We start from the raw sequence: 12,560 nt of genomic DNA on the forward strand, positions 1-12,560 counted from the left end.
ACAGTTTCGTCGGAGGAAATCTTCTCGCTTTTCAAACCGGGCACATCTGCTGTTCGTCACGTCACCACGCGTACGCACGTATCCACGTGTGTGTACACGCATACGCCGGAAGCCCTTTAATCCAGAATGGCGTGTGACAATATTAAAATATCGATTAGCCAACGTATGCGGCGTATGCACTTTGTCCTACGTACAAGGGTTGCACTTAAAAGGGACAACGCGCGTCGCATCGCAATCAGGGATCAGATTATGCTTGTTCGACAGAGATTGACCGATTGAAACTTTGCCTCGCGGTGTTTCGTATGAACATCAAATGAATTTATTTAATAGTTTCATATTTTCCACTTTCTGTATGCAGTTTTCTTCATTCGTAACATTCTTCTTGTCAGAATCTTTCGCATACACAAAGCATAGGAACGTAATGACGTTACAAACAGTGGTTTTTAAATTCGCGTCATCTTTTTGCGATGAATGAACTTCCAGAAGTAAGTTATTCGTTTCTTGAGAATTCAATATTGGACTTACGCAATGAAATTAAGAAATTAATAAAAAGTAAAGTTGTCTAATTTGTCTCCTGGAGGCTCATTCAGATATTTTTCTAGAATTTGACTTGCTTCTTTCTTTCGTGCCAGGTTTGTGCAAAGTGTCGAATTGAACATACTCTTTGACGTTGTAGTTGACCTTTAATCGTAAACAGGTTGCGAATTTTTATACGCTTATGAAAAATTTAAAGAGCCAAGAATATGCAGAATTCGTGTCATCTGTAAAAATATATGAAATATTCAAGCAGAAAATATGGTTTCGAAATATTCAGCAGATAAATTGCTATTTACGATAGGTTCTGACTTACGATAAACGTAACATTTGTGAATATTGAATATTATTCATTATGCAGTGAATATTTTCCTTTAAAAAACTTACTAGATTTATGAATCTATTTTTCAGCTATGGTATATTAAGAATACAGAAATTAAGAAATCAATAAAAATGTACTTATTATATTTCCGTCTTATTGTCTTCATATAGTATATAGCACATACAGTAAAATATATAAAATATTATATCATGAAAGAATAACTTCCAATCTCATAATTTTTCCAAAAGTTTGTAAAATGGACACGTTAGAAGTCCATGAAAAATGCGTCTGAAAAAAGCGTATTGAAGAGACGAAGAATATTTGGAAAATTATTTCGCGGGAACTATACCCACCGATTGAGGGTAGCTAGGTTTCGTGTGAAATCTTCCGTGAAAGGGTTGAAAGGAAGTATTCGTAGGATGACCAGGGTTTGGATGGTCGTTAAACAATGGCATTCCGAACGATTTGCCCGTAAACGTCGCGTGGGCCAATTTGTCGGGCAATTTCTGAGGAAAATCGTTCGGTCACTATCGCGAGCACCGGAAGACCATGTATTCGTATGCGACCACATTGTTCGTTATTTGATCCTACGATACCCCTGACGAATTTAGTTTTTGCCATCAAATCGTATGTCACGTATATTTAGTATTTAATATATTAACAAAATTCTTTAGTAGAAATTTAGTTGCATATTGCTTGATCAAGTTCTCGTTCGAAGATACGATTATTGTATGATAGACAGACAAATATAATAATAAATTAGTTTATCTGCTTTTTTTGTAAAACGGTTTTTTATGTTGATTTATATAGAAAATTGAATAAAAAGTTTAAAATGTACATATTGTACTAAATTTTTATATTAGTTCATTGTAATTTTGAAATTACAGAGAATTGTTTCTGAATAGTGTAGAATGTAGAGGCTCGTTATTAGCGCAGATCTTCACCGGCGACCGGCTCGTTATGAACTGCTCGTCACACTCTGATCGGCCTCGGTGATCTACATCGACAGTTAAAAGACAAAAGGAAAAGCCGGCCCTTTCGGAAAAGCCGCGGCGGCTCGGCGGCTCGACAAAGTCACGTGTATCGGCTCGGCATACACGCACGAGGACATACACACTAACAAGAGAAAGAGAGTAGTTTAGAACTAGATGATTCGGTCATTTACGTTCTCACAATACGATATGTAAATTGAATAATTAAATTGGATTAAATTCTTCTTAAAATTAACCTTCAATTGAGGTTGTCGACTCATAGGTGATCGCACACGTATTTAACATTTTCTAGTATGTTATATATCATCCATTCTATGTAATAATGTGAAAATGTAATTCTTGCGAACTCAATAATACCCAAGATGCGCTAACTATAATTTTAATATATAGATAATTTTCTCATTTTCCTTTTGTTAATAATTTTTATACGCCAGCTTTATACAGAACTTTCAAATTTCCAGTGATTTCCATTGCCGCAGTACTTTTTTCGCAACACCATTCACGTTGTAAAGTGGAACTCTATAAATCGTGATCGATGCGCTTCTCTATCGGCCGCATCTTCCGTAAGGGCAGAAGCATCCATAGAGTGAGAGAAGATGGTGGAAAATCTAAAGAAATAATCCTAACGGATGGCCGGCCGCGACGTTTGCATATGAAAAGCGTCCGCCTGTGAATCGATACACCTTTATTATGCTCGAGCACTTGCTTATCTTCCTCGGTGTCGGGTCCCCTCTTCAACGAGTTCGAGGGAACTCGGCAATATCATCGACTTCCGGTCGACGAAAGCTCGCCCGAGGGCCAGACGCGTGAAACAATATGCCAAATTTTCACGGTTTGCCACTCGATGACCCCTCATTTGTGACGTGACTCGTCCCTTTCCTCGCTTTCTAATTTTCTCTTCGCCGGGGTCAGCCAAGTTCGCACTCGAAAAGGTTCGTCGAATCGATGACGCGGTGAAAATTAAGTGGTTTTTCTTCCTGTTTCTGCGGTATCGCGCTCCTTTGTTTTACCGCTTGTCGAGATAACCGTGTAGCCGTTTCAGTTTTGTTTGGAAATTCTGTTGAATAGTCGAAGCGGTCAAATTCGAAAAGTATTATTATGTTCGTCGAGATGTTCCATTTGTCAGGATCGTATATTACGAGTTCGTTTAATGATTTCTACAAATCGAAGATGTAAATTGTATCATGAAATAAGCTACACCCTGAAGTAAGCTGTGTGAAATATTAGTAATATTGGAAAAATATTCATTGTCGTTGAGAATGTTATCGATAAATACGTTCTGCGACAAATGGAACGTGAATGTTTATGTACTTATGACAATACACGAACATGTACATAATATGCAAAAAATATTTAGATTGTCCAAGGTAATGAACTTGTTGTAATCGTTAACAGGTGCATTTTTAAGCGTTTCTAAGTGTATTGCAGGTAAAAATGTATAACAGGTAACTATAATAATTTGCAATAGATAGAACGAATCTCTGTTTAATTACTATTTCTTTGGTTGTGTTCCATAAAAATACAATATAAATTTGTATAAAAATTTCGAATCTATCTATCATCAATTTCCCCTGTAAACCGCATATACGATCACGTTTGAACTTCAGACTTCAGCCTCGAAGCCGACGCAACGTTGGTAGACGTTGGAACGAGGTTATCTGCGAGGAATCACGGTATTTTCCCTCTTCCATTCCGCGAGCGTTTCTTACCACGACGCGTAAACGCAAACGTAATCGTGGTGAAAGGTCAGCGAGGCGGGGAAGAAAAATCTGTCGCCCACCCGGCAGCCTCGTTATTCTACTTAGCACCTTGTTACACGCGGCGATATGTGTTCTATTGTGTATTGTCGCGGGGTATATCCTATCGCTTATGAAGCTGACGTCCCTCGAGTTGTTTCTAATTTAATTTAGGATTCATTGTTTACGTGTCCCATTGTCGCCAGGATCCGCGCCAGCGTGATTCATTTATTGGACATCGTTGATACACGCTTCTGTGTGTTCCACGCGGCTCTCAAGCAGTTTCTCTTGAATAATTTCAGTAACGAGACCGAGGTGTGACCAAAAATCGTATAATTCGTTGTTTTCCTGTTCCATTGGTATTCGGAATTTTTATCTCTTTTTTCTGGGGGGGGGGGCGGGATATTTTATGCATTCGCCGTGGTTTCAACACTTTTTGATGGATTGAATACAGGCCATACGAATCGTTCAGAAGTTATGCGGATCGACTTTATAAATTAAACTGCGTGCAAGCAGGATAATTACAAACATTATTTTGTGAGAACTTTTTTTGAAATTTACAGTTATTTGCGGTATTCACCTATGATCAATAAATTTATGAAAATGTGGTTTCTTTGTTGAGACGTCGAGTACTAATTTCGTATCCGGGTAATGCGACATTCATAACTTTATAAAAAGCGGAGTTGATCAATTTAAGTTCGAAAAAGCTCATATGTATTTGGCACTAAATGCTTGCTAGTAGTTAGTCTCTTTATTGATTTTTATGAATAATCCATGATTTTCTTTTTCATTAATTCACGGTTAATTTAAAAGATATTTACGACAGAGCAATATGAAACACCGCAAGGTATAACTAGCACTGAAAATAGAAGAATCTACAGAAACTATAGAACCTGATCATTTTACTCGCAAGTCGTACTGCTTTTATACGATTTAAAGAGAATTCAGAAGAGCAAACGATCGACGAGAACGTTCCGTTTGGTGTAACAAACGACTCAATTCGAATGGAATAAGAAACTTAAGTAAAATGTAAGGTCTTATTTAGAGGAGGTTCGGCTTTAAGACTCTCGCTTCCAGACTTCCTTCGACGACAAAGATCTTCCCCTATCTCGAACAGCCATTTAATTAGGATCGCTTTTATTTTTCCCAGATCTTTTGTCTCTCCGGTTGACTTTTCTTCCCGATGTTAAATCAGTCTGAAACGGTATAATAGGTGAACCGATCCCCAACTTTTTAATTTTCTAACACGCTTCTCTTCCACGTTCGATTTAACTGTGTAATTTTTTGCTTATGTTCTATTCTAACACTAACTCGTTTATACTAATCACAGAACTTTTCTCCCAATATTTTATTGAAATTCATAAATATAGTAACTCCTGATAAGTATGAGTTCACGATTCTATAACATATGAGACGAAAGCAAGTGGCACATTGAAGAGATAAAGTATGCTTTGAAAGGAATACAATTTGCTAAAAACACATGTCACTATTTCAAAGAATCGTTAAATATTAAAAGTCACGGAACACAAATATAAACTTCAATTTCATGTATCTTGAGACACATTATGAATTATTTACAATCCTCGCCCATATAACTTAAATTGCATTTTTCCTCGTTCGTAATCTCAACTATCGTTACACCTCAAACGAAAAATCCGTCTGCTTACAAACTCCATATCGCCTCTCCACGTTTCTTCCAAACAAATTTAATTCACGATCACCCTAACGTCCGGAATCACGAGTTCTTCGAATATGTCCCTGATCCTCCGTTCAATGGCATTTCCGCGGTACGAAACAAGGGACCATCACAACGTCTGTTCCGCTTTCCTTCCATTTTTTTCTCGTCTTCCTTCATCCTCTTTTACGAGAGGGTGGCCACGAATTAATAAAATCCTACGGACACCCTAGCACAGCGTAGAACGTCGTCTCCGGAGCGTGAAAAATGGCCGAAAATCTGATATTCCGGATTAAAAACATTGAAATTCAAAACCAGTTCCTCCCGCGGTCGTCGACGGAGCGAGAGGCAGGGTCGAGAAGTCGTTAAGGGTCAGTTTCAGTCTGAACCGATCCCTATTCGCCTCGAGCCAGCCTTTTCAACCCCCCCGACTATGGAACATCGTTGTCGGGGATATTATTTTTAAGCCCCCGCGTGGCCGCAATTTGACACAGCCGCGCCGTTTGAATTCCGAATTCAATCGGCGGACCCGATTCTATCCCGATTCCGCGAAATTAAGGGTGCCTCGAAAATTGATAGCCGGTTGAACTTACTATATACGTGGGTCGGACACACGTTAGGCACACATGTTCTCGCGGTGGTGTCGCCTTGTCCCTCTACAATTTTGACGAGAGATTTTTTCCCCGTGTTTCCATATATCATCGTGGTTCACGGTAATCTCGTGGACTGTTTGATGCGGTTGCAACTTATCGCACGCGTGATCGCCCGCAGGAGTGTTGCTTCGGGGTGAAATATTTTATGCGATTTTCGATCCTTTCTTATCTTAGGCGTGATCAAGGCTTTTTAAGCAGTTTTCGGTTTAATACCATTTTTCGTTATTCGGAATGTAAATACCATGTCTTTTACGTCACGGTAATAATCAGTGTTTTCTTGTACATAGACGATCGCTGATGTATTTCTGTATCTTTATGTGTGCAAGTAAATTCATGCAGACTAATTATCAACGACAAAAAAAAAAGATTTTTATACGGTAGTGTCGGACTATACCGACTAAAACCCCACGGTGGACCGCCCGACGCTCAGCTGAAATGCCCGGGACTCATTTCGAATTACTGTCAGAGAATCATCAATGATACTGCGGACTTGTTATATTTTAATTTAATCTAAAATTTACCGAAGTGTTTCCCCTCCGCATTAAGTATTAAATATTCTCGTTTTATAAATTAAAAGCAATTCACAAGCTTCGAAATCCAGAAATTTTCGGAGATTCGTGTAACATTGTACTGTTTGTGACGAGAAAATTAATTCCTTAAAATTAAAAAACCTTTGTACCTTGTAGCTATTCGTATCAACATAGTCCCACATATTCCTAAAATACTCGATTTGTCAATTTACTATAAATTAACGATATATCTTCCTTCAATGAGTTCTTTTCCAAAAATCTGTACTTTCAAGTATTTAACCGAGACCATCTACATTATCTTGTTTCAGAACCACGATGGCTGCAGTGCTCGCAGTGTTCCAGAAGACTATCTTCAGCGTGGGATCTGCTCCAGCACGTACAAAGCGTCCACGGCGCCCGTCTATACACTTCCCCGTCGTCATCGACGAACTCCTCGTCGAACACACCCGCGCCAAGTCCACCAACGCCCACACCCACTCACACGCATCACCTGAGCCCACCCAACCACCTGAACCTAAGCAGTAAATCCACCGGAAGCTCATCCACGGGAAACTCATCCGGCGGCACGAGTTCCAGTGGTAGCAGCAGTGGACGACAACAACTTCAATCCTCAGCGTCCCTTGTTGGCGATCCGCTTCACAGTTTTCTAAGGTTACCTCAGCACCTCGAACGAAGCTTCCCACCCATGTTTAGGCCGGACTTTTTGGCCTTGAATCCTCTGGCCGGGTATAGAGGCCTGCAGGAGCTACAGACTGCCACGAGAAACCTCCAAAATCTTGGCGATCCGCTTCGAGGTATGGACGGTTTAAATTTGGGAGATCCCTTGGTCCGTAGTTCATTGGACTCGTTGAACAATGCCCGGAATCTGGCGAACCTGGCCGAACTGTCGCACGGCCGTGGCCTCGCCGGTCAAGCGCATCCTCCTCCACTCGAGGCCAATCTGGATTTTTACTCGGCGCGCCTAAGGAGCCTCGCTAATCCGTCCTTAGGCGCGGCTCCACCTAGTAGCGGTAATTCGACGACGAATTCGAACCCACCCGCCCCGGTACCGCCTGTACCTGTACCGAGCACCGTCCAGCAACAACAACAGCAGCCGCCAGCAGCACAAAATCACAGTCAACCTGTCGAACCTCCCAGTCCAGCGTCGAACAACGCTACAATACTGACACATAACAATCACCAAAAGGAGAATTCGCCGCCCTGCTACAGTCAGAGCCCGGTTGGTCATCATAACAATAATAATTCGACCGATAGCGAGAAGACCAGTCCGCCTGTCGCCTCGACGCCCATCATCGCAGACTCTGTATCAGAAACGATTTACTCGTGCGAGGTCTGTGACAAAAAGTTCCGTTTCCAGTCGAATCTCATCGTGCATCGAAGAAGTCACAGGGACAAGGAGAGACAGTATGGACAGGATGGAACGCAGGATGGACAGACGACGCCGACGAGGTGCGAAGTTTGCGAAATGGAGATTCCAAGCTTTGCCGAGTTGAGGAAACATATGAGAAAAGAACACCAGGAGAATCTGAACGCGGCTAGTCCTCAAGGGAGCGTCGAAACTGTTCCGGACGATGGTTCCAGTTGCGATGAGAATATGGATCTCGATGAAGCGGACGAGAACGAACAGAAAGGAGAAAGGGAAGATACCGAAGAGAATACACCAGAGGATCTGAGTACTACTCAAGGTCAAAGCGGAGAGGAAAGCAGTGGTAGAATAGAGCAGAAACCAGCCAGTTTAGTCGGTGATTTGATGGAAAAGTTTGGATTAAGTAACATCGCACAGTACTCGGAGGCTTATAGGCAGGCTCTGCAGGAGAACCATCGGGGCGGTTTCATTAAAACGGAATCGCCGTCTAACATGACCAACTCTCTGAACAACAACAAGGAGAAAGACAGCGCGTTATCGCCCACGAACTTCAATTCCTCAACCACACCTAATATATTCTCTGGTCAGGGTTTTCCCAGATCTTCGGGGCCGGACTTTGGTGGCCTCTGGCTACCGAGTCCTCATTACCTAGAAAACAATGAATTCCGTAAAGCAACGAAGGCTACCACGTCCAGTTTAGCCCTTCAAGGTTTACCAAGTCCCTTATTGAAAAAGGAACGAAGTGGCAGGAACGACACGTGCGAGTATTGCGGCAAAGTATTCAAGAATTGCTCGAACCTGACGGTACACAGGCGATCTCATACAGGAGAAAAACCATACAAATGCGAGTTGTGCTCGTACGCGTGTGCACAGAGTTCGAAACTGACCAGGCACATGAAGACACATGGTAGACACGGGAAAGACACGTACAAATGTCGCTTCTGCGAGATGCCATTCTCGGTACCAAGCACGCTGGAGAAGCACATGAGAAAGTGCGTGGTTGTGGTGCAGCAAGGTCCAAAACTAGGCATGCCATATCCTGGTAGCCAAGACGAGGACTCCTCGTTGAGTACCAAGGACACTTGATCTTGGAACGGAAGCCTACCGCCGATCCCGCCACTGTGGCCACACAGACCACCTTATCCGGTGTACTGAAGAGGGGATCTTCTTCCTTGGAAGTGAAACAGAGGGCAGAAAGGCGAATCCTGGACGAGGACAAGGAACCTTAAAATGTTCAGACGAAGACACGGTTGCAATGTACTCCGAATAATCTTCTCTGGTCAAATGTCCAGGATCGCCTCTCAGTGTTGGAGGAGGCGGTAGGTCGGTGAACGAGGAAACAGCCGATCGATATGACCTGGAAACGGTTCCGGCAACACAAGGAATATACATCATTGTATAAACGAAGAACAACGAGAAATGTCAGCCTCGAAAGTTAAAAAGCCACGTTTGAGGATTTCAAGATGAAAAAGAAAGGTTTCCGAATCGGAGGAAACCGAATATAAAGAAAAATTCAAACTTGTTCGATGGATAAAGACAGTTTTAAACATTGAACTAGAGAAACGAACGAATGGTTACCACTTTGCGAGTCCCAGCAGAACTATTTAAAAGAGTAAATAATTATAAATAAAGAAACTATAAATATGAATATATATAAATATACATATTATATAGATAAAGAGTATAAAAAATATATATAAATGTATAAATATATACATAAATATAAAATCGCGAGAGGATGAATTATACAAAATATAAATATTATACATAGGATAATGAACATAGTAACTTTATTATTGCATTTGAAGATTATTTATTTAATAATAATAGAGAATATTATCGCATACTAATACTGTATAACGTAATATATGTATATATGTGTAATGGAGAGCCGTGTTCGCGTGTATATGTATGTACATTACGTTATATAATATGAAAAAACCTGCAACCAGTTCGTACGTATAGCGTTTAGGGTCGAAAGGTCGAGAAGAGGGGGCGAGAGAGGAGTGATTTAGAGGGTTAGAAGGGGAAAAATAATCCTTTTGTACATTGCACCGACGACGTCGCTTCGGTACATCGAGCGTCTCTCTTTGTTTTCTAAGAAGAAAGAAAAAAGTGAAAACGCGAGAAAAGTCAGAAAATAAAAGTGACAAATTATTCTTTTCCATCGAGAAGAAGAATAATCACGTGAGCGATTTCGAAGTTATCCTTTGTGTATGTATATAAGCGCGAAACATCGATATTCGAAAAACCTCAAATCCACCCTTAAATAATAATTCAACAGCGTTTAGCTATCGGATATTAGAAATACAGAGAGTATTTGATGTACGATTTATCGTATACAGCGTGAACCGGAAGTGTGCGCTGCGTTTTTTCTAGATTTTAAGCTCCACCGCCCCATCCTATGTAAAATATATCATAGTACTTTTATTGTCTATTAATATTATCTAATATTATTATATATGTTTCTATTATTGCTTATTATTAATATTATTATTGTCATTATTAACATTAATTATTGACTTTATTATTATTACTATTATATTATTATTATTGTCATACTGATTATTATTATTATTATTATTATTATTATTATTATTCATTGCCACTATTATTAACGCGGTTACAAGCGACTGTAAGCGCTGTCTTCATTATTTTATCTCCGCTATTATTAAATTATTATCGAAGATGATGTTTTACATGGTTAAGAAGATGCCAAAGTTGTTTAGGTTTATCGGCGCGATGATCGTCGGCCGAAGATGTTCGTCGAAGGCTCTCTATCGAAACTTCTCTTTGTTGTTTTCGCGATGGCGCTATGTTAAACGGATTTTTAAAAAAGCGCGTCTAATTAACGTTCGATAGCTAGTCATAAAAATTTGTCTATTCACGTTCACAGAGAAAAATCGAATAAAAATGAAAAGAAATTAATGCAGATAATAAAAGGATTATAAGGAAGAAAATAAAAATAACAAAAAGGTGATAAAACTAAATTTGGAAAAAATAATGGCTATGATTTGGAAAAAATACGATGTATAGACGTTGAAGAGACAGTTTTGTGGTTGGCTCGTGTGAAGGGCGTTCGAGAAATCTTCGACGGTCATTTTGCGGTCGCAAAACACGCTGGCGCTATTATTATAGCGCGTTTGTTCGTTGGTTATATTTATTACCGTCGCGGCTGATCGGATATCGCGCGGCTTTCGCAGGATCGAGAACACGGATAGTTGATCCTGCGAAAATCGTCGTGTCCACCAAGTGGCGCGTCCAAACGATGCGACGGTTGGTTAACTGATTATCCTTTTACTTTCTCCGTTTTTTTCGTTGGAAGAAACCGAAGACTGAGGTACTTACATATTGTATTCGCACGATCCAGCGTTCAATTATCTTTCCTTTTCTCTTACGTTCCATCATACTACGTACTGTATAGTTCTGTTTCTTCCCCTTTTGTTTTTTTTTTCCTTCGTTCATTTCGTTTTCCCGAAAAACGCCTCGTTGTAAACGTTTTCGAAGGGGACTGTTCCTAAATAAAAAAAAAAAAGATGATCTAGGCAATAAGATAAAGAGTAACTGGAGTATAGCATGTGTGTGCGTTTCTCGATTTTTGTGTATGTATGAGTTCGTTGAAACTGTGCGTCTGCGCGTTAAAGGAAAAAGGATCGAACGTTAGTTTCTTCAATTTTTCCGTGCGTTGTGTATTGTATGAGTGTCAATAACGAGTGAGTAATAAAGGGATAAAAGGAGAAAAAAACTCATATCAAGATAGTTGTCTCGGTGTTAGACGTGTACGGCCCTAGGTAAAAGGCAAAATGATAAAAAAATGAAAATCTCGTTATCTAGTTAAAGAAAAAAAAAGCGTTTGTTAGATTGATTCTGAAATACGTACATGCCAGGCTCCGTTTATACGATATATTGTAAATATATGGCACTGCCCGTAGCAAAAATGGGAAACGAATACAGGGAGGTGGAGAACCGGGCGGAGAATAAGGCAGACGAACATGATCGTCGGCGTTCAAACGTGAGAAATAAATAAAAATCATCATAATATTAATTGCATCAATCTTTTTCGTGCACACGAGAACGCGTCGTTTCGTTCATCATTATCTTCGAGGATGTTTGTTGGCCATTTTATTGGCACGTGAACATTATAAGAATACGAATAATAAAAGAGAAACAAATGGGGCAATTATCTAACAGATGGATGTTTCGTCCTTCTTGAGTGCTTTCGAAAAATTTAATTCTGTAAAACAGCAAGATAGAATTAAATCAAAGGAACGGTAAAAAGAAAGAAAAAGAATTATAAGTTCACAGAATGACCTTAATCCGTGAGACGATGCGACGAAACGCGCGCTTCGTTTCCAAAAGTTTCTCTCGTCTTTCTTATTCGAATTCATCCCACATAGGACCAAGTTCCCTGCCTCACGAAGCGAACATAGGAAAAAAAGAAGAAAAAGAACACAATCACACACGCAAATCTCGCGACGGGTGATTCGATCGACAGGAGACGATGAGTAAATTCGCCGCGAAAGTGGAATCTTCCAGAACGAATTCCAGACGACGAAACCTGAAGTTTCTTTCACGTGGATGAAATAAATCGTGTTATTTCGCCTCGTCGTGTCCTATCGATCGATTTCTAACGTTTCTACACAGGGTAAACCACGTAAAATGGTAAAAGATAATCCCAGACGAAATAAAAAAATAAATAAATAAATAAATAAAGCGAAGAGCAAAACGTCAGAAGTATAGCGAATTGAAGTA

At 40.1% G+C, this 12,560-nt stretch overlaps 1 protein-coding gene across 2 annotated transcripts in view; it reads left to right on the plus strand.

Annotated features, from left to right (window-relative positions):
* The window catches only part of LOC122571548 (B-cell lymphoma/leukemia 11A-like), a 47,262-nt gene extending 35,409 nt beyond the window's left edge, over positions 1 to 11,853 (plus strand). For both annotated transcript variants that reach the window (XM_043735430.1, XM_043735429.1), the window contains exon 3: positions 6,751 to 11,853. In XM_043735430.1, the coding sequence (XP_043591365.1) occupies positions 6,751 to 8,894 (2,144 nt within the window). In that variant the 3' untranslated portion in view covers positions 8,895 to 11,853. The remainder of the gene's footprint in view (positions 1 to 6,750) is intronic.
* Positions 11,854 to 12,560: the final 707 nt, after the last annotated feature.

The sequence above is a fragment of the Bombus pyrosoma genome, linkage group LG10 (assembly GCF_014825855.1).
Source record: "Bombus pyrosoma isolate SC7728 linkage group LG10, ASM1482585v1, whole genome shotgun sequence".
Lineage (NCBI taxonomy): Eukaryota > Metazoa > Arthropoda > Insecta > Hymenoptera > Apidae > Bombus > Bombus pyrosoma.